This window comes from Cupressus sempervirens, chromosome 11, assembly GCF_028749045.1.
Source record: "Cupressus sempervirens isolate cs-2001-9-10 chromosome 11, ASM2874904v1, whole genome shotgun sequence".
NCBI lineage: Eukaryota > Viridiplantae > Streptophyta > Pinopsida > Cupressales > Cupressaceae > Cupressus > Cupressus sempervirens.
In genome coordinates, this window is record NC_143128.1 from 285499777 (window position 1) to 285523742 (window position 23966).

General features: G+C 36.3%; 1 protein-coding gene across 2 annotated transcripts in view; it reads left to right on the forward strand.

The window, feature by feature from the left end:
• The first annotated feature begins 1733 nt into the window (after positions 1-1733).
• LOC149529222 (putative NAD kinase 3) overlaps positions 1734-23966 on the forward strand; it is a 204836-nt gene continuing 182603 nt past the window's right edge. For both annotated transcript variants that reach the window (XM_089811004.1, XM_089811005.1), the window contains exons 1-2: positions 1734-1788; positions 18923-19103. In XM_089811004.1, the coding sequence (XP_089667130.1) occupies positions 1741-1788; positions 18923-19103 (229 nt within the window). In that variant the 5' untranslated portion in view covers positions 1734-1740. The remainder of the gene's footprint in view (positions 1789-18922; positions 19104-23966) is intronic.

Below are 23966 nucleotides of genomic sequence, written 5' to 3' on the forward strand. Positions count from 1 at the left end.
GTTGGACCAAAGACAAATGATGTTAAATGGTATTTTCAATAGATTATAAGTAATTGAGGTTATATCATAATTGATCCTTTTCTTTCATGTGTTCATATATTTTCTCAATTTCAAGACATTCTTGTCAAAAATTAAATGTCCATATCTTTGGTACTCTACTAATGATGATTTTGACATCAAGGTTTTTGTTTAATTTATTTTTTCTATTTGTAATAATCTAAAGAGTAATGTTTTGTTCTTGTAGATGACAAAATTAAGAAATTGAAGAATACTGAAAATGTTAAAAATACATTTTCTTCATCTAACACATGTGCTTCCAACACTTATCGAAAAGATATATAGAACTAGACAATTGCAAATTTAAATAGGTGAACCAAACCAAATACGACGAGTAGTTGGGTCCTAGGCCAACCCTTGGCTGAACTTTGGAAATCTTGATGCCATAATGCTTTATCCTCCTAGCCATTATCCTACTACAATAATTCTTGCTAGGAAGAATGCCCATGTTGTGGCAAGTTCCACCCAGAAGGTAATGAGCTACTCATACATCGGGTCCTTGAACAATACTCAAAGCTCTTGGCTAGATAGCAGGAGCAACTTTTAATTTATTATGGGCCCAAACAATAGATTCAATAAGTTCTTGCGAATATCCACGACCACTAAATATGAACATTAAACTAAAGGCCCAAATGAAATGGGCACCTAAGAATAAAAGACCATATGCAGATAACGAAGAACCACAAGATTGGATTACTTGAGAAGCTTGTGCCCATAGAAAGTCACGAAGCCACTCATTAATTGTAACATAACTTTGTTGTGCAAAGTTTCCTCCTATAATATGAGTTACCGATCCCTGATCACTTATACTAAGAGAGTGAATTATGCAGGAGGATACTCTCTTGGTATATTACAGAATAGTAATGCTTGTCCTAGAAAAATATCAAGTCCCTCTCTTGTTTTCCATTAATATTGATTTTATATAGTTTTAAAAATTCCCAATAAAATTATACACTTTTTGTTTGTCTAACACACATAAAAATCAAAATAATATTTTCTAAACTATAAATATCGATCAATGTGGTGCTTATACCTCCCTCCAAGCAATTATAATCAAGAAAGTCCCTTCCATTAAGTTAAAATAGATAAGTCCCTTCCATTAAGTTAAAATAGATAAGGCTCCAAGGTTCCACCACACACTATGAAAATCAACAAGTTGTCATCTTCATTACCATGTAATAATAATAATAATAATAATATTCGGACTTTGACTAGGATAAAATCCCTTTCGAGTCTTTATAAAGTCACATCTTGAAAGTCATTCCCTCCATTAGAGCTGGAAAAAACAAAATAATTTTTTGATTTGATATCTAGGGCCATTAGTTGTTTATTATTAAGAATATGATATTTTTTCGTTTGTTTGATACATCAGTCCCCATACACAGGGTAAATAAATACAGATTTATAATTGTGAAATAGCGACCAAACCTCCTCACGAAGTCAGTGGACTCGTTCTTCTTTTGACTCTGGAAGCCTCTTTTCTAGAAGCCTAAGCCCCCGGTCGGTGGAGAAGTCGCTTAATTAGCTTCGAAGTATGGTTGAGCGACGGTCACATAGGCAGCACTTTAAGCGTGACCACGTTGCAATCATGACGGAAGAAAACGTGCATCAAGCTGAAAGGGCAGCGCCGGGAAAAATAAATCACAGATATAGTTTCCATGGATTCCTGTATTCCTACGACGGATGCTCATTGTACCTCCTTCCATGGCTCGGCAGCAGTTAATTGCACAGGTACATAATTATCCTTGTCGTTCTATTCGCATTAATTTGACTACCAATTCTTTCATCATGTCAGTCTTCTCGTGATTTCTGTCAACAATGCTCAGTATCCATTCGCTTCTTTTGGTCTTTTATCAAAGGCCTTTGGCATTTCATGTGATTTTTTTCTGTGAAAAAAAAAGTTTTGTATTGTGTTATCTTGTGGGTTCCTTTTCAATTGCGAATAAAGAGTTGTGGCTTCAAGGCCCCTTTTCTCAAATTGTGGATGAATGGACAATATTGTAGCTCCAGTTTGAGAAAAAGGATCTGAATTTGATCTCCTCGTTTACATTGCTTGTGGAATTTCTCCAATTTCAGAAAATAAGAACGTTACAGGTATCTGAGAAAAACAATGGAATTTTCTAATTGTCTTTGTAAGTTTTATTGCTAATAACGCGTATAGTATGAGCGAGCACAGTAGTTTTGCCACTTTAGGCCGGTAGGGATGTTGGTATTTGAATTAAAGTACATTTATGATTGTCGTTTTATAGTTGGCAGGAGAGTAGATCGATTCTATGCAGAATTATGCTGGACGCCTCCACTGCCAAGAGACGCACATTGACTTTAAGAAATTAAATTTAAAAGCAACCATTTTCTAGGCTACTTTCCCCTACGAATTATGTCTTTAACAATATGAATTGCGGAAGGACGAAATCTTTAATAAATTTATGATCTTAGTCCTAGAAATGAGCACCATTTCATTCATATCCATAACATGTGTCCGACCAGACTTCATTCTTTTGTTCTCTTTTGGAAGCAAAATCGTGTATCTGTCTGTTTGGATGGTGCTTAGAATAGAGATACTTGGCTTTCAACATTTGCCTGCAAATGAGCTAGTGCTGCTTCCAGTTGGTAACGAATTTAATATTTGAGTGCCCCCCTAGCCAACCATGGGCTATGTGTTACTAATTTTTTTTTTATGTAAGTAATTGCTATCCAGTTTAATCACCTGTAATCAATTTCCGTTTTCCTTGTAATGCACCTGAAATATATTTCATGAATAAGTTAGAAGTGGTTTTCTATTATAACAGAACATGCTGCCTTCCAATCTTTAGTTTCTGAATGTTATCCACGCCCATCATTAAAATCTTGTTACAATTCAATTAAAACACTATGCACTGAGCTTGCATTACTCCAGGATGACAAACACAAAAGAAGGCCCCAAAAAATCCCAAAATTCATATATGCATTTCAGAACTGTGTATATTTATTTGCAATGAGAGTCTATCGGGAACCCCCATTCTGTTATCAATTTGAGCAAATTGGTAATGGTTGATAAAAACACCCTTCTCATGAGTGCATAAAATGGGGCTTTTGGTTGGAATTTCTAGTCTTGTCATCATTTAGCCATTGGATTCTTGTTTCTCATTACCATTGCTATGCAAATAGTTAATTCTGCTTGCTTTTTATTGAGAGTGAGAATTCTCCAATGCTTTTAGCAGACCTTTACGATCAAATACCAAAAATGATTCAGCTATTGGACTGCAGTTAACACAACATGGCAGCCATCTGAACATACTGACGTCTTGTAATTAATTTAGAACTTTGGCAGTGAAAAACTAATTTCTTGTTAAACTTGAAATCATTTACAGTTGAAAAGATTACCGTTGCATGTTTCCCAAAGCAGGGCACATAACTGATGTTGGAAGTTGATGATTTCTGACTTGTTAGTTAGTAAGTGGTGATTTGTAAACCCTGACATAGAGTGAAATTATTTGACACTTTTGTATTTACTCATTATATAGGTCAAATTTTTAGTGCTTCTATATGATGAATTAGGAGCATTTCATTCTTGTATAGTGCACAATGTAAATGTCCTCTATGCGAACTGAAAGTACCTATCTGTAAAACAACTTCCACTTATAAAAGAATACCTATCTTCCTTTTGCTTACCTGGTTTTCTTTGAACCATAGTAGAAAAAATTAAGGGAATGGTTAGGTGATAATAGATTAAGATCTAACGATCAAGCCAGTTTCAAAAGTGACCTCTCCACAATTAATTACCTTTTTACATTGAGTGGTACTACTGAAAGTCACTGCGACAAAGAAAACTTAATTTTTTTGTTTTGTTGAATTCTAAAAACTGTTTGGTACTGTGTTGGAGGAAATCTTTGGAAATTAATGGAGGAATAGAAATGCCTCTTGACCTCAGAGAAATGATTTATTGACTGGATGAATACATTATTACTAAACTTTAAATTAACAAAGATTCTTTTAGAGAAAATTCATTGTAATATAGGAGCTAAGCAATTTATTCCTCTATCCCTTCCCTTTTACATTATATATAGATATACTAGAAAAGTTTCTAGAAGGCAAACATTGCATGGGTTCCACTCTCTTCAATTGGACCATGTTCTCACTTCTATTTGCTGATCATATAGTCTTGCTTAACATCTTGCAGACTTAGAAAATCAACTTGAAGTCATATTAAACAGTTTGCATTATGTTTGGTATGGTAGTAGGACACAGTCCTGGTTGGAAATACCTCAAAGAGATCAGTCCAATTGTGCAAAAAGAGTAAGCACAATGGAAACAACAAGTATATGGAGAGAACCAAGTGAGATCAGCATTCCTTCAAAAAAAATCAAATGTACAGAGGTTTGACAATTAGCCTTCTTACATGTCAGACTCATACATGCCTGCTTGCATACAATCTTTGGTTAGAGACCTTAGATCCAATTCTAGAGAATGAAAATTCTTATTGAGGAACTTATTATAAAACTAATGACCCTTAAAGTACATTACTTTACAATATTTAGGCATCCTGACACGTAGGTTGGCCTCAAGATCTAAAAGATTTCCGAAGAACAGGAAATGTATTACCACAAATAGGTTTGGTCTCAAATCATAAGGATCAAATGACATAACACATTTGAAAGCTTGTGGTTCTAGATTTAGCTCCTCTCGTGATCCAAGAAAATATTTGAATGCACCACTGAAGATTCACAATCATAGATTTCCATTGCAAGATCAAAATCCACCAATGGTCATGAAAACTTGGCAAGAACATACTACCAAAGAGTGAATCATAACTCGAGCAACAAATAACCAATTGAGTCATGAACCTAGGAATAAAACCAAACTAGGTCTAGATCATACTCCAAACATCACAAGTGCTGTCTCGAACAAGACAAGGATTGCTGAAGCGATCAACAGATTGGAAAACTAGCAAAACTGGAAAGCTGGACACAAAACATTTTTGGTTGATGCAAGATTGCTTCAAACCCAAGATGCTCTTGCATCAAACACCTGAGGTTGGTAAGAAAGTGATTCCCTCACCTTGATGGTTTGAGAAGAATCTAGAAGATCCAACTCAGCTTGAGAAATCCATGAATAATCCTCACTAGTTTGTCCTTCCTTTTGATTGAATACTCTTTATATTCCTTACAATCCTCACTAGTTCGTCCTTCCACTTGATCAAATATTCTTTATATTCCTTACCTTTGGCCTTCCTTCCGACTCTTCTTGTCAATACCTTCTCTATACTTTCCAACTTCTTTTTTAGGATACCGCTGTTTGATATCTGCTTCATTATCTGAACTACCTTCAACCTCATGATACTCATACAAATCTGAAATATCGAATGAAAGTGAAATCCATATCCTCAAGTAACTCAATTTCATAAGTGTTCCCAGAATCAAATCTCTTTAGAATCCTACAAGCTCCAGACTTCCTCATCTTCAATTTGTTGCAAGTCCCAACTGCAAATCTTCCTTTCTTCAAATGAACCATAACTTCATCTCCCACTGAGAAAATCCTTATGTCGTCTAGTTCTATTTACCTTATCCTTACAGTTTTGATTCATGCTTTTTCAAATGATGCTTAAACTCTTCAGACAATGTCTTTATGTAATTCACAAACTCCTTTGCTTCAACACTCCTTTTATCCTCTTGCTTAAGATACCTCAACTCCAGAATTCCCTAAGGACTCATGCCAGAACTACCTCAATTGGTGTCTTCCTTGTGCTCCTATTCACCAAAGTGTTGTATGCAAACTCTTCTTGTGCCAAAACCAAATCCCAATTACGAGGCTTATCACCAATCAAACTCAGCAAATTACCCAAGCTTCTGTTCACCACCTCTGTCTGCCCATCAATTTGTGGATGGAAAGTAGAACTTAACTTCAAATCAGTTTCCAACTTCCTCCACAGTGTCCTCCAAAAGTAACCTACAAACTTGCTATCCCTCTCAGAAACTTTAGTCCTTGGTAATCCATGTGATCTCACAATCTCCTCAAAGAATAAGTTTGCTACATGTACTGCATCAGATGTCTTTTTACAAGGAATAAAATGTGATATTTTAGAGAATCTATTTACCACTACAAATATAGAATCATTACCTCTTTGTGTCTTCTATAATCTCAAAACAAAATCTATGCTAATATCTTCCCCAGGTCTAAAAGGTACATGCAATGGTGTATACAAACCCACATTCTGACTACTACCTTTAGCAACTTTATAAATTCTACAAATCTAAACAAATTTCTTGACAGCCTTAAAAATTTGTGGCCAATAATACCTTCACTTACCAAACTTACTGTCTTGTCAATACCAAAATGTTTGGCAAGTCCTCGCTATGTTTCTCCTTAATCCAATTATTCCTCATTAGTCCTCTAGGTATGCATAACTTAACTCCTTTGAACAACATGTCATCCTTAATAAAATAATTGAACCATTTGCTTCGGTCAACTATTACTGTTTCCTTACAAGCTTTCCATTTATATGCAAAATCAGGATGTGTCTCATACAAAGTCTTCAATTTGTCAAGCTTAAGCATTGCTATCCTCATTTTTGTCAACAAATTCCTCCTTTTACTCAATGCATCAACTACTTTATTTGACAGTCCACTTTAGTGTTTCAACACAAAAGTATAACTCTGCAAGAACTGAACCCATCTCATGTGCCTTTGATTTAACTAACCTTGATTACTTAGATATTGCGATGCTTTATGATCAGTATGCAATACAAATTCCTTTGGCAACATGTAATGTCTCCACTTCTTTAATGCTTGAGCTATGACATAGAACTCATGATCATAAACCAAATATTTCCTCTTGGCATCATTTAACTTCTCATTGTAAAAAGAAACAAGTCTACCTTCTTGACTTAACACAACTCCAATTGCATTCCCACTTGCATCACAATCCACTTGAAATACCTTTTTGAAATTAGGTAAGGTCAAAACTGGTTGTTCAACAACTCTTTGCTTTAATAACTCAAAACTCTAGTCAACCTCATGTGTCCATATGAAAATTTTCCTTTCACCTCTCATAGGCTCTGTCATAGGGTTACAAATTGAACTGAAATTTCTGATAAACTTTCGGTAAAAACTAGCCAATCCTTGAAATGATCAAACTTCCCCAAAATTCTTTGGTGTAGGCCATTAAAAAATTACCTTAACCTTTTCAGGATCCATCTTCAAACCTTCAGCTGAAATCATAAATCCTAGATACACTATCTCTTCCTTCATGATATTAAATTTCTTGATATTGATCAACACCTTTTCTTCCTTAATCTCTACAATACTTGTCTTAGATGCAACAAAGTACTCTTACTGATAATCAGAACATCATTCGGGTACACAATCACAAATCTACCCAAGAATTTCTTCAATACCTTATTCATCAACCTCACGAAAGTACTTGGAGCGATAGTCAAATCAAAAGACATAACCAACCATTCATATAGACCTTTATTAGTCTTAAATGCAGTCTTTCACTCATCTCCTTCTCTAATTCTGGTATGCCATTGATCACTCTTCAAATCAATCTTGGTTATATACTTTGCTTTACTCAAACTATCCATTATGTCATCCATTCTAGGCAAATGAAATCTATGCCTCACTATGATCTTGTTGATAGCTTTCAAACTAGTACACATTTGCCATTTTGCATTCTTCTAAGGTGCCAGTACTACACAAGATCTCAAACTTTCTCTGATCAGACCTTTCCTTAACAATTCTTGCACTTGTCTATTCAATTCCTCATTTCTTGCCGGTGTCATCAAGTATGGTGCTTTGTTTGGCAAACTTGCTCCTAGAACTAGATCCATACTATGACTGATAATTTTAACAGGATGTAATCCATTTGGCACATTAGCTAAGATGTCTTCAAATTTTGTCAGTAACTCCGTTATTTCCTTAGGATCTCCAAGAATTCCCTACCTTCAACCAAATGAATCCTCAATATGGTGCAATATTCATTCTTAGGATCTCCAATTGAAGGTAACAATACTTGCTTCATCCCATTTGCTAGTATAGTATATCTATTCAGTCTACCATCATGTATAACTTGTCTATCACATTGCTAAGGTCTACCCAACAAGATATGACAACAATCCATTGACATAATGTCATAAAGAACTTCATCATGATAGGATCCAATCTTAAATTTCACAACACATTGCTCACTTACCAGTACCTTATGATGATCCTTTATTCATGCAATTTGATATTGCTTCAGATGCTTCATCCTTGATAAGTGCAACTTGGTAACCAATTTCTTTGATGCTAGATTATGTGAACTCCCACTATCAATGATTGCAACATTTTCTAGCAACTTTACATATTGTTTTGGACAAACTTTTCCTTAGCATCAAATCTTGATTAGGTTTCTCATTACATAGTGACCTCCTAAGCATCAGAGCTTCTCCATCTTCTAGTTGATTCAAAGATTTAGGTGATTCTTTCTCCATAAATGCATTTCTTCTATTGCTATGAGCCCTCTTGCTTGTATTTCCATATGTGCATTCAAATGCACTATGTTCTCCATGTGAAACAAGTGTCTTTGAACAAACTGCTATCTTCTCTTTTATAATTATTACTTATAGGGTAACCTCCTCCTCTTCCTTGGTATGAATTTTCTTCTTTCCATTCTGATTTGCCTTTTATTTGGATCTGAATAAGATCTTTCTCCACCGGTAAATGTCCTACCTCTTTGAAATCTACCACCTCTTCGTCTTTGTCTATGTTCCTTTCTTTTGTTCAATTTCTCCTTAGCTTTTAGAGGAAACAAATAAGCTTCCTCAATACTTTCCATCTTAACCAAACTAATCTCATCCCAATAAGATGTCCTCAAGCCATTAAGATACCTTGCAATTCTTTCTAGCAACTTTACATATTGTTTTGGACAAACTTTTCCTTAGCATCAAATCTTGATTAGGTTTCTCATTACATAGTGACCTCCTAAGCATCAGAGCTTCTCCATCTTCTAGTTGACTCAAAGATTTAGGTGATTCTTTCTCCATAAATGCATTTCTTCTATTGCTATGAGCCCTCTTGCTTGTATTTCCATATGTGCATTCAAATGCACTATGTTCTCCATGTGAAACAAGTGTCTTTGAACAAACTCCTATCTTCTCTTTTATAATTATTACTTATAGGGTAACCTCCTCCTCTTCCTTGGTATGAATTTTCTTCTTTCCATTCTGATTTGCCTTTTATTTGGATCTGAATAAGATCTTTCTCCACCGGTAAATGTCCTACCTCTTTGAAATCTACCACCTCTTCGTCTTTGTCTATGTTCCTTTCTTTTGTTCAATTTCTCCTTAGCTTTTAGAGGAAACAAATAAGCTTCCTCAATACTTTCCATCTTAACCAAACTAATCTCATCCCAATAAGATGTCCTCAAGCCATTAAGATACCTTGCAATTCTTTTAGCCTCATCATCCATATGAGCAGATTTGATATCCAACCTATAGAATTCGTCAGTATATTCCTTCATAGAAGACTCCTTTTTCTTTCGATTCTACATCTTCCTTAACAAGCTAACTTGATAACCACACGACAAGAACTTGCCGTTCCACTTATTCACCATCTTATCCCAAGACTTGATTTTTTCTTTTCCTTTCCTTTGTCTATCAATTTGCAAATTTTCCCACCATAATGATGCACATCCTTTCAATTTGGTACTAGCCATTTATATCTTCTTACCTACATTCATACTTTCATATTCAAAATACTTTTTCATCTCAGTATTCCAATCACGCAATTCATCCAAATCTAGCTTACCATCATAATCTGGTAAATTGAAATGTGGGCTTGCATTAACTCTAGTTAGGGCTCTCAGAAATATTTCATCTTCTTGTTCAAGTACATGATCACCATCTCCTGCAACAATTTCTATAGTTTTCTCATCACTTAATTCTTCAATAGGTCTTCCTCTTCTTTGGTAGTTTCTAATACTTCAAGACTAGCCGAAATTTGCCTAACATATCCATTACTGTTGAATTTGTACCTCTCCTTCCTCAAACCATCCTTGCAACCCTCTGCAATTGTAGGTTAGAGCTCAACTCTTGCCACACTACAACCAAACTCAAATAGGGCTTCGTAACTTTGGATTTGCAATACAAGTTCACGAGGAACACAACGTTTGCTTTGATTTTACTTTACATAGTCCTTAGTTGGAGAGACCTCGAAGAGATCAGTCCAATCGTGCAAAAAGAGTAAACACAACGGAAATAACAAGTATACAGAGAGAACCAAGCGAGATCAACATACATTCACGAAAAAATAGATGAGCAAAGGTTTGACAATTGGCCTTCTTACATGCGAGGCTCATATATATGCCTGCTTGCTTATAGTCTTCGATTAAAGACCTTAGATCCAATTGTAGAGAATGAAAATCCTTATTGAGGAACTCATTATAAAATTGACGTCCCTTGAGGTACATTACATTATTAGTATATAGTCATCACAACATGCAAGGCAGCTTCAAGATCCAAGACATTCCCCAAGAGTAGGAAACCTATTACCACAAATAGGTCTGGTCCCAAATCATAAGGATGAGTGACATAACATGTTTGAAAGCTTGTGGTTTTTGATATAGGTCCTCACATGATCTAAGAACATAGTTGATTGCATCACTTAAGATTCACGATTGTAGATCTCTATTGCAAGATCAAAATCCACCAATGGTCATGAAAAACAAAGAACTAATCAAGTTGTAAACCTAGGAATAAGAAACTAGGTCTAGATCATACTTTGAACATCTCAAGTGTTGTCTCGAACAAAACAAGGATAGCTGAAATGATCAACAAACTGGAAAATTGGGAACAAAATATTTTTGGTTGATACAAGATTGCTTTGAACCCAAGATGCTCCTGCATCATAGTAAATGTTGCTAAAATCAATATTTTGATTGGTAGATCAAGGAAACACAATTGATCACCTAATTTTCTATATTAAACTTCCTCCCAAATCAATTCCTTTTTTTTTTTCTAAATGTCATGGCGTGGACTTAAATCATAAATTATACTTGTCTTGTGAAAAGGACTTATGAAGGTTGGAGAGCTTTTAATGGATTAGGAGATAGTTAAAGAATTGTCTGACTTTGGAATAAAGACAAGGATATAAACTTCATTCTTAATTTTGTAATTCTTGTCATCATCAATGGTTGTGAAGTTTGGGAGTAGCTTACCTCAATAGATAGAGCAGAATTCAACAAATCCAAAATTAATTTGATACTAATCTCCCTGAAGTTAAATGTAATATTCGTTGCCCTCATACCCTCATGCAATTGGCTTGCTACCCTATTGCAAATTGACAGTGAAGCTTTAAAGAAGAATATAGCTTATAAACACAAACTGTCTAAATCAAAAGAGATTGTTTTTCAACTGCCCAATCATCATGCTCATCACCTTTCCTTTATCAAAAAATGGCAAATATGAAAGATAGATAGATAAAATTTTAACGTCCACGAGGCCAAAAATAGCCTATGGGACAGCAAGACAACTCAAGCAGACTTAAGTAGCGCTGTTCGCCTCTTGTGCAGACTAATGATGAGCCCCCCCAATTGCTCAATGTACTCTTCGTTGAACAGGTTATGCCAAGAACTGTCACATATAGTATCCGCAAACTTATCCCTGCTATCCTTGTAGGCCTCACATTCTAGAATAAAGTGCTGTTCAGTTTCCACTTTCCCAGAATTGCAAAATCTGCAAATTCTCTCTTCCCAAGCCTCCTTTGGCCTCTTCCAACGCCCGGTCTCACAACGAAGTTGGTGAGAGTTGGTTCTCAGCTGAGCAATAAGAATTTTAGCTCTCCAAGAAATGTTGGCTCCTATGTACACTTTTTCGAGTTGATCACAAGTGGGGTTGAACTCATTTATATAATATAGTTTCTTCCTCCCAATCTCGCTTCCCCAATTTCTCTTGTAGAATTTCTCCATAACAAAGACCTTTATTTCTTTATTACTTGTGGGGCACATATTGAAATGAATATTCCATTTACTCATCCACTTGATGTTTTGTTGCATCCATGTCCTTTTTCGCTTACATATTGTGTCACTAAAGACAACTTTCGGCCATCTATCCTCTTCCATTTTTTCGATTCTTTTTAGATAGCTTAAAAGGCGAACCATAGCAAGTGCCTCAATAGGCGCAGCCCCCATTTCACTTAGCATGATGTCATATGGAACAGTGCTTTTAATTTTAAACTTGCTTGTAATCAAGCGCTTTTGGATTCCTTCGATTTGTTTCCATTGTGCTATAGTAGTGCTGCTGGCCCATAATTCACACCCATAAAGAACAACTGGCAGCACAAGAAGACCAAACAAGGTTTGAATAGTTTTCCAATCCCACAACTCCGCTTCACGGCACCTATTCTGAAGAGTGTAGAAAGCCTTCCATCCACCTAATGTCCTTTTATACCTGCAGCTAGACCAGCTTAGTTTTTTGTTGAAATCGATGCCAAGGTATTTATATTCCGCAACTTCTTCAAGAACACCTCCATTGTAATAAAATTCATGTTGATGCTGTTTTTTATTATTAGAGAAAATCATAACCTTGGTTTTGCTGATATTGACTTGCATCCCCACCATTCTACAAAAGTGCTCAAGAGAAGATAGATGGTCTTGCAAACCACAAGCAGATTTGGCAATTAAAATGAGGTCGTCCGCATATAGGAGTAGCTTTATAACAAATTCCCCTAGCTGAATGCCTTCACGCTCTTGCGTGTTTAACCACTCTTCCAGTTTGTCAATATATAAACCAAATAAAGTAGGGGATAAAGGGCAGCCCTGTTTGACCCCGATATCGCTCCTAAAACATTCTGAAATGCCATCTGAAGTTCTGATTTTGACTTTCACCTCTTCGTACATTCTATGAACAGCAGCTCTGAGATGCCTAGGAATCCCCAATTCTTCCATCCTCAACCAAAGCTTGTCTCTCGGAACGGTATCAAAAGCCTTTTTGAAGTCAACAAAGCAACAAAAAACCTCTTCTTTTTTCTCCCACTCTTTTTCAATAATGTGTCTCAGAGTGACACAGTGATCCACTGTCGAGTGCTTTGGCCTATTGGGACTTACACCGATTTACTCTACTCTTCCCAACTAGAGTTAGATTCCACTTGGAAATGGCAATTTAAAAATTCCTTGCCAGGAGGATGTTACCTCCCACTAATTATCACTGGTTTAAATCAGATTAAAATAAGAACAACCCACATTATACTTAAGGTCTAATACCTTACGTCCATCCTTATCAACAACCTTAAGAAAGATGAAGTTACTTGTTTGTGGGCATTTGAAAACCAGTTGTGAGTAAGCTTACTCAAGGGATTTGTGGGACATACATTCATCACCTATATGGGGTCACTTTCTCAAGGATTCATGATATATGTCATCCCAATCTTGGGAGTTTCCTCCTACATCTCTTGGTATCACTTCATTCCCGACAAGAACACCCATCTTTTTAGTTGTATTAGAGAGTGATTAAGGTTTTGACTTAGTATATATTAATATCTTTTACATCACAAATATAAGTATTGATGTAATGTCCCTAACTCGATATCTGTTTGAGTTAATGAATTTATAAAGTTATGTCCAACATTTAATACCATTTGTGTGATTAACATATTTCCTCCCAATTTTCCTAGTTCTCTCCGTACTCACCAACCTCAAGAGAGATAGGATTGTGCTTGCTCGTGGGAGCTAAGAAATACTTTATGAGTAGATTCCCTAAAGGGGTTTGTGGCACATATATGCCTAAACTATTTTGGGGCTACATCCTCAAGGTCTCGTTATAAATGTCGTTACCCCTATCTTGGGAGGTTCCTCTCTTCGCAAGACGTTACTCCTTCCTTGACCAAGCCAACTTATTCTTTTAATGGTATAAGTGAGTGATTAATGAATTAGCCGAGTATATATTAATATCTTTCATGTTAAGAATATGTGTGTGTGTGTGTGTGTATTTAGATGTATGTATATGTATATATATGACGTATATTTAATTATAATCTGTTATACATTAAACTCTTTTATAGTATAGCTTAAACATACACATATATATAAATATATGTGTGTGTGTATATAATTATTGTCGCTTATTAGTAATATATATTAATATATAGTGATGCTTATACTCCATAGATTTCATATAATAGAATGATCCTTCTTTCGTATTCTTATTCTTTCATTTTAAGAGCATCTAGAATTAATTTCATTCCTATTTTGTGATGCCCTTCGAAGTCATCCGTATATATTTAATGATATCATATTCTCACTTCCAAACTTATTCACCGGTGTATATTAGAATTCATATCCCTTGATTCATTCTCCATTGAGTATTCATTACCATTAAATGATTTCCCCATACATATAGTGCCTCCTGTATATTAATGCCTTGTGGCACTGTTATATTAGAGACGTCCTCGATACTAAACATTAACTATGGCCGATTGATCCCTGCCATCAATATGTTCAATGTATCTGTCATGGGAGAAATTGAGTTCAATATATAAGAAGTGTTGATTTTGCCTATAAGCTTATATTGGGACTTCTTTTGAATTGTACGCCTTAAGCTTATAGGCAACATCGACACTTCTTATATATTGAACTCAATTTCTCCTGTAATAACCCCAACCAGGAATAACCTTGTTAAACACTAATTTTCCTTACTATTCAGTTGTTTCACATTTCATCGAACACTTTGCAAGCAACTAATGTAATGAGTCCAACCTGGCTCTAGCTTGAAATGCTGAATGGTATGAACATCTTTTTGCAATTTTGTATTTTATGGTTTTTGAATATATAAATAAATGTAAATGAAATGAATACTAAAATCTTAAATTGACAATTCCTGTAATATATGCCAATGTCGGAATGTGAGCAATATGCAATTTCTTATTCAAATTACAGCTGCAACATGTATAAAAATTACAATTGAAATAACGTGAACCTGGAAATAGTCAGCCCACTGCACTAATAGATGCACAGCTTTCCATTACAAATCGCAGCCCATTACTTGCAGCTGTTGTTGCCAAAATTTAACATTAGTACTGGCACTTGATCTGCAGGCGATGTAGTTGCCTTATTACACAGATTCTAACACCTCTGACGTAGCAGATAAAACCCAAGCCTCATCGTCAAAGAACAGATATTTGGTGTTCTGAAATGCTGGAAACACTCACACTGAAACAAGGAATGTTGGACGCCAAAAACCAGTAAAGATGCATGCCCAAATACAGATACAATTTGTCATGTAATTCTCAGCACGATAATGGCCTTCCAAACAACAGCAATAATAGAAAGGAGTCACCCAAACAATTCACAGAATTCAAATATTGAATTCCTCAGCACTATTACTTCTCAGCCACAGTCTGAAACAGTACGAGAAGACTATAATAAATCTTGGAATTTAATCCACAATGCCTCAGCTATTGATTAAGTGCATAACCCAACTTCAAACTATTATATCTCAGCAAGGGACTTGAAATCTTCAAACTTAAAAACCCTCACAAAGACAACAAAAAAAATAGACAATTAGATGATGAATTCTCATAATGGGAGCCATATTTATGATCTCCATTGTGCAACTTAGCTTCAACTACACACTTTTCACTTAAAAGTCTTTTTGCTTTATACTTAGGCACATAATTTAATTAATTAATTTCCTTTTGGCTCCCCAAAACAACCTTTTCAACCATATAATGATATTCTAACACACAAGGTCATTGTTTCCTGTGCCCAAGATTTAAAACTTTTCAACTTGGTTTCAACGTGCTATGACACTAAGGTGGCCAACCTACACTACTAGCAAAAATAGCAACCTCAGCATATGTAGTTGAATAATAATAATAATTCACCCATTTTGTGAAAATGGTTGAAGAAGCGTCAAAATCAAAATTTGACAACACAAGAGTGATCCCGATGAAGAAAAATGATGAATGAACCTTATAGAGTGATTTACGAAAAATAGATGCTCCCTTCAAGATTCTTGGAACCCAAACCCGCATCAAGAAATAAAAACTGAGAGCATCACTCAACTCTTCTAACTCATCTGAGCTCATTGGAACCAACTGCTGACTTACAAAAAATAGTAAGTCCCTCAAAATGGAGCCAAAACTCACCATAGGCCACTGTAGAGCCTAATAACTCCACAACTGAGATCCTCAAATCCCATTGTCAGCTCACGAGGGTCGCGATGATAAACTGACCAAGCCAACTGTAGGACTTGCAAAAAATGGGAACAATACACTTCCCACGACATATATATTGAATATATTGATGTTAGGATATTAATCAGCCATACTAAATGTTAGTATGGAGGTAGTCTCAAGTATAACAGTCCCACAAGGCCTTAATATACAACAGGGAGTATATGTATGGGGAAATCGTTTAATGGTAATGAATACTGAATGGACAATGGATCAGGGGATAAGTAAGTTTGGAAGTGAGAATAGTATATGGATTACTTTGGAAGGGGATCACAGAATAGGAAAGGAATTAATTCTAGATTCTCTTCAAAGGGAAGAATAAGAGTACAAGAAAGATCATTCTATTATATGAATTCTATGGAGGATAAGTATCATTATGCATATAAAATTATAAATATATATTACTAATAAGTGATTGTAATTTTATAGATTTGTCTCCTACTCATCAAGATCAATTATATCTATCCTCACTTCATTAGATTTGTATTCTCAATAAAATTTATTAATAATTATGTGATGATCGCAGCCTTAATAACTGCTGATCACTGGTTATGCACAATTTTTAATAGATCCTCGAGACATTGCTGTTTCGTATGTTGATTAATGTCTTTCTTTTGATTCCCTTCCTACTTGCAATCTCCCAGCCGAGAATAGATGATATTGTTGATGGCCTCACAATAAGAGAGTCCCACGCACGATCAATGCCCAAAGCTATACTCATCGTTCTATTTCTAAGGTCTGTATGCTGTCTTCTCCATTGGTGGTAATGTTTACTAACTTTCTTGGGTAATCTTAATATAATCAATTCCTTTCTATGAACTACTCGACCCTATCCTTCCTATTCAATGGTATCCTCCGTCTTATACTCTCCCCTTGAGTGAGTTGCATTAAAAAAGATGTGACTTGTGCCCTTTAGTTGTTTGCGCCATCTGCTAATCATTCTAATTGCCAAAGTTTTTAATCTATGTTAGATTATCATCTGGTCTCTTTATTAAGACCAGCTTATCATTAAATGTTGTTTCTCTTAATATCTAAGCATCGGATGTGCTTGTTGGAGTGCTGGATGCGGAGGCAGATTCTCAGCGACGCGGAAGTGCTAGGAAGCCCTGTGGATTCTTGGTGATATGGAAAAACACTCGGGAGCATCCACGGGCATATGCAAAAACACCACCATCTGCTCTTGTTTGATACCAACAATGTCATCTTCATCCAAAATACCACATACATCTCTAGAAGACCATGCATTTTTTTGTTTGTTGAGAAAACACATTTTTTCTTCAGGTGGCTGTTTGACTGTGACATTTATTAGTATGAGTTTAATAAGTAATAATGTAACAATGTCTTTACTTTTATTACTTTCTCCTTTCACGCTGCTATTTTAAAAAGCGGACATGTCATATGACCTGACTAAGCAGCTGAAGAAGACATGCAAGTAGCTCATCTACACAGACAGGCAGGTCAAGCAACTCAAGGAGCTCATACTATTCTTTATATTTCTTACATTTCTTTGTGTGTCTGTATATGTATATACACAGACCCAAACACATCCAAACCTATCAAACAAATTTCACACATTCGTGCACCCGATTCTTGTAACTGCATCCACATCCATACCTGAATCGGCAACTTAGCTTAATATTAGTCGCTGTCCATTCTCTATGTTAATCATAATCATTGTCATTCAAGACTATGTATTATTATCGTTGATTGTTAATTTTACCTATAATTGATGTCGTTACTTGTTGTTAGTCACTGTAGATGAAAGTCATTAATATAATGTTGATACCTCCAAGGTTGTCCAAGCCATTGCTCTTCAGAGCTCATAGTAGTATCCATGATTTTGATTGCTAATGTTTTTCAAAGTACGTGGGAGAATTATCATTATAATTCAATGGCTTTCATCCTGCTGATGTTGTGTTTATAATTTTCTTTAACAAGTTTGACTATTGATTCATTTGTAATTTTGTCTTGTAATTATATATTATATCATAATTTATGTTTTTTTCTTTTGATGTTTTTAATCTTATCATAATTATTTTTTATTACTAAATTCTTTTTAAGAAAGTGGGATATTGTCATTAGGGTTTCAAATAGTGGGCATGACAAAAAAATCATAGATTAAGGAATGGAGTTTAAGTGATGTAGTGTATGAAATATATTCGCTATCAATTTGCATGCTTGACAACAACATTAGACTCAATTTGATAGACATTTGCAATCAGAAATCGGTAGATGAAATCTTTAATTAAGGAATCAAACAGAGTTGGGAGAATTTACTACGGATATCAATGACCATAGAATCAATATTGTATCTATATAGATACACTTTTATAGGTCCTACATACTAGTTTGGTCTTTATGTTTTGGTTTGATTTAGCACCCAAATTTTATAAGTCTTGCCTGAAACACAACAGAATTATGGTAGAAAGGTGCCATTAGGAAAGCATTTTTTTTCTCCTTTAAATGATTGTCAAAACTTTCCTTGTCATAGCATATGTTTTATTTTCTAGCTTGTAAACCTTGTCTTTTGTAGTCTTGCCATTGTGTATCTGAATATTACTCTTGGGACAATCTGCAACTCAAATTAGAATTGAAAAAATATTTGGGGATTTGGGTGCGGCGTTGTTTTTCCTTACATATCTTGATTTATCTAACTTTTGTGAGTGTATTCTTGTGTTCAGTCATCTCTAGGCAGGGGCGATTCGAATGCGAGCCTTTCACAAATGGAAGAGGATGACATGAAGTTGAGAACACAATGTTGGTCCAATGGACCTTCAGGAAGGGCTCAGCATGAGTTTCTTCAGCAATCTGCTGTTGAACCAATGGATGATCATCTGGTAGAATTCTCAGAAACCCTAAGGAGTAAGTTGCACATAATAACATCTGTTTTCTTCACTTATAGTTTAAACTTTAAGAAAGGGCTACAATCTTCCTTGGATAATATAGGAGTTAATAGAATTGGACAACTTCAAATTCATACAATGTGGCTTAGTTTACAGGCTTCTACTCCTCAGGTAGCGATTACAATTTTTGTCTTTGTATGCATTTAGTTTGACTGTATAGGGGATTCTTGTTTGCTAGTACTTTGGAGGAAATATTATTAGGGATGTGAGCAAGCATAATGTTGAGTTAGAATTGATAACAATGTGAGTTGATAAACTGGCTTTCAGATAGTGAATCAACCACAATGTGACATTTTTGGAAATTAACTGTGTAGCTGAGCTTACAGTTTGAAAAGTAATTAAAACAAATATAACCAATGGTAACTTAATACCTTTCAAGAAAGCATTGCTGTGAATACTCCCAAATGTTTGAAAGAAATATTTGTCTTTTTGCTTAATTCTGACATTTAATAATGCAGCATATTGATTCTCGAAGTGACAACTTTGATGTCAAAGTGAAAAGCAATCCTTTATTTTAGTACATGGTTAATGATTATTATCAAAACGTAAATCACATCATAGAAACCATACAACATATCATGTTATGAGCTCAACAATAATCCTGTTATAAATATTCTGAATTCTCTTGCAGAACCCCTAGGTCTGGAGATTATTACTTGAATTTGAAACTGAATAACCTGAAAGTGGATGCTGAGGGCTTGCTGAAAATAAAACCTCAGTGAATCACCAGAATATCACCCAAATCAGATTTCAATCCAGATTCCATGCTAGTTTCCAAGCGACTGTAATTACAGTATTGGAAGACACCAATGGACAAGTCTCAGAGCTTGGATCGAAACTACTTTACTTCAGCTGTGGGGTTGAATTCGCAAACTTGAAACCCTCACAAAGAACAATCAAAGGCAAATAGACTATTTGACGCTTTTCCATCAAAATGAGCTCATATTTATAACCCCCATTGGGCCATTGGACCATTGGCACAAAGCTTCCCAAATGCAACTTCACTTAAGACGCTATCTCAACATAACATCATTTTATAGTGCGCCATATAATATAATTTATTAATTTTTTTTTAGCTTCCAAAAACGACCTTTTCAACCATATCATAACATTACCGGACAGAAGCCCCCTATTTCTTGTGCCCAAATTTTAAAATTTTCAAACCTGGTTCCAGTGAGCTTTGACACTAAGTTAGCCAAAGTACAAAAGCAGCAAAAATAGCAACCTCAACATATTTAGATGAATAATAATAATAATTCACTCATCTTGCAAAAATGATTGAAGAAGCATTGGAATCGAAATTTGACAACGTCAGAGGGAACCTGATGAAGAAAGATGATAAATGTATCAGATAGGGTGACTTACTATAAATAAATTCTCCTTGCAAGATTCTTGGAGCCCAAACCAAAAGCCTAAAATAAAAACTATGAGCATCACTCAACCCGTAACTCAGCCAAGCTTATCAAAACCAATTGTTTACTTACTACAAATAGTAAGTTCCTCAAAATTGAGCCAAAACTCACCATAGGCTGCTGGAAAGCCTATAACCCTTCAAGTGAGACCTTCAAATCCCACTGTCAGGTTGTGAAGGTCGCAATGATGAATCGATCAAGTTAATTGCAGGAGCTTGCTTAAAATGGGGACATTATAGCCCTTCCTCCCCAATCCCAGAGCAAAAATGTACACCATAGTCCACTTGGATCCCAAGGGTGAAACATTGCAATATCTTTGTCTCATTGGCTCCTGAAGCATTAACACCCAAATAATGGATATCAATAATCGAATCATCTGAAAACTAATTGTAGGTGCTAATGGAGGTAATAAGCCATCAAAACTCATCCCAACTAAAACACCAACTCTGTCAACAGTGGAGTCCCCATCCAATTGATACTCACACCCAACAGCTCTAAGACGATGGTAACGACCATTGGTAGCTGAAACACTACCACCAACTCAAACCTCTGCTAAACTCTCCCGGGTGTGTGGATACTGTATGTGATCTAACTTGTAGCTACTGATCCCATCTGCAAGAGATGGTGCTAACAAATCTCATAATGGATGGTATGAAACTGGAGCCAACCCACACCGATGTGAAACCAAATCCTCTATTTGTGGGTCAAACGTGAAACGATGAATACTCTTCACTGTGTAATGCTTGTAAAAAGCCCTTGCCAAATTGGAAATTAGGAGATGGCTCGAATCTCTGATCCGAACTATTGGTTGGGTAGGATCCTTGACAACTCTCTTAGCAAACTTGACCACAAGATCCTTGTTGGGAAGCATTGTAGCCATTGTCTTTACAATCTTCCCCACCAATCGCCGTATAGCACAAGAGCCCCAAATGAGTGTACCCTCAGATACTTTGTATGAATCCTCCAACAAATCTGAACTCTCAAGTAAATACTCCATGAATGACTCAGTGTAGTAGAAATTATATGTGGAAGTGTCAACCTGCTCCTCTGTGACCCACAACTAATCCCTCTGAAAACGTGGCATTGTCAACTGTCTAATGCTACCAGCTGTATGAGATGAAGAAATAAATTCTCGTCCAATAGAAGGAAGCAATCACTATGAGAGCTTGTTTGCACTGATGCCCTCACCTCCTATGTACTTACTGCACCCATATCCTAGACAGATGTGTCTGCTACATCATCACGTCCTTCGTCCTCAACCGTGGAAGCAAACACACCACCAACCACCACAATATGCAATTGAACTAGATCTTTGGATGGCGTGGGTTGAACATGCTCCAATTCCATCGCCACTTCATCCAACCGTGATTGTGACTCCTGGAAAGCCAACTAGGTACATTGTAGTGAGTCCACTGTCACCTCAAATTCATGGGTGAGCTTAACCACCTCTTCCTCTTTCCCTAACAATGTCTCATAATAGGTGCTATCTCACTCTAGAAGGTAATCCTTGTCAGCAATTAACTGCGAATAATTATGCTTCAAGATCCCGACAGCCTCTCGAAGCGCATGAACCTCTGCTAGGGAAAGTCTACTATTACTGTGCTCATCTAACATAGGAGCACCCCAACCAGATGTGGCCGACATCAACCAGATGTGACCGACATCTGACGAATAGTGTCATAATGCTCAAAGTTTGAAGAGATGTCACCATCACTCACCCTTAGTTGACTAGTCACACGATGCCTTTGTAATCCTTGCCTCCTATGCAAGCTCTCCGCCTCATTAACTGCTCTATAATAGGAAACTAAATCAGAACTGCTCACCACAAGATCACTCACCCCCTATGTGCTCATATCCTAGATAGAACTACTCAGTACCTCTCCCAACTCCTCATCTGAAGAATTGGAAGCTCTAGCTATATCTATCTCCTCGCATGACTCTACTTCCTCCTCAACAAAAAGTACGTATAAATCCTGATCCTGGGACCTATCTAAAACTTCCTCAGAGTTTTATCATTTGGCAAGGTAAATCAGACCCACATTAGCTCATAGCATCCCCAAATGGATCATCAGAGTTCTCCATACTATTAGTATCCCAATCACCTATTAGAGCCTTAATTGCCGTCACTTGACTTTGCACACATGACTCTATGCCAGGCTGTGAATCAGTAACATTGGAGCATAAACCAACATTCTTTGACTCCACAATAACACCTAGATCACTACTATCAATAGTTGGATAGCTCCATGCTCTCCTCTATCCCACCTGAGAAAGATGCTGCCCCCCACTTAGGAGCAACACTAGGAAAACTGACATATAAATCACCAATATCAATCCCCTCCTTGGGAGAGTTTGAACAATTAGTGGTAACAATTGCATCAACTGCCTTTGCACTATCCACAACTCCTCTGAAATCCTCAACCTGCTGAAGCTTAGTGCTATTCTCCACCAATGGCACTAATACATCCATGTGTCTCTGTGTGGAAAGTCCATCATCAAAATTATGGATAGGACTAGTGGTTGTCATATTGAACATAGGTACATCTGCCTTTTGAATGCCAATTGGGGAGAACTCAAGCCTTCTTCCTTGCATCCTTAGTGCTAGTCTACTAAAAGCGCAAACCATGTACCTCTCTGCCCTATCAACCTTCTCTGGATCCGAAAGTCTCGCCACCAATCTCAGCTGATGAAGCTTAAGTCTCTCTATGCTCTCCCTCAAGGCATTTATTTCTCCACTATCTTCCACACTACTCCGGTAGCGCCTGGAACTATTGGTTCTCCTATGTCTGTCCATAATTGGGAAATGTAGGAGTGCTGGTCACTCCACATACAACAACAGATCTGAAATAATACAATTTTCCTACCCAACAGATTGCAGGAAACCACTCCGGTATCACTGTAGTAACCCCAACTGGTTATAACTATGACACACACTAATTTTTTCTACTTTTCAGTTGTTTGACATTTCGTCAAACACTTTGCAAGCAAGCTCTGATGCTGATAGATGCAGAGATGAATTTTGGGTTTCGGGTGTTTTTAGAGAAATATATATATAAAGCTGAAGAAATGTCTATGATAAAAATGCTAAACGCCACTTCAAAATTTCTTGCAATTGATATTAAACTGACTCCAACAATATCCAACAATATCAGAGAATTACAATTCAGAATTTTCCTTTGCAATTGGTATTTAAGTTTGACTCTAACAATATCAGAAAATTACATTAGTTAACAAATGACCTGGCAATCTTCTCCAAGCGTTTGACCGAAAGCTGAGATTGTTGCTCGAACTATTCTCCATATGCACATGGATGCTAGACTCCCTTCTCAGGTTGCTGCGTCCAAGTCTACAGTAGGGTCAGACCCAATCTTCCTCTCAACAATCAACCTTCAATACCCAGAAAAATACTA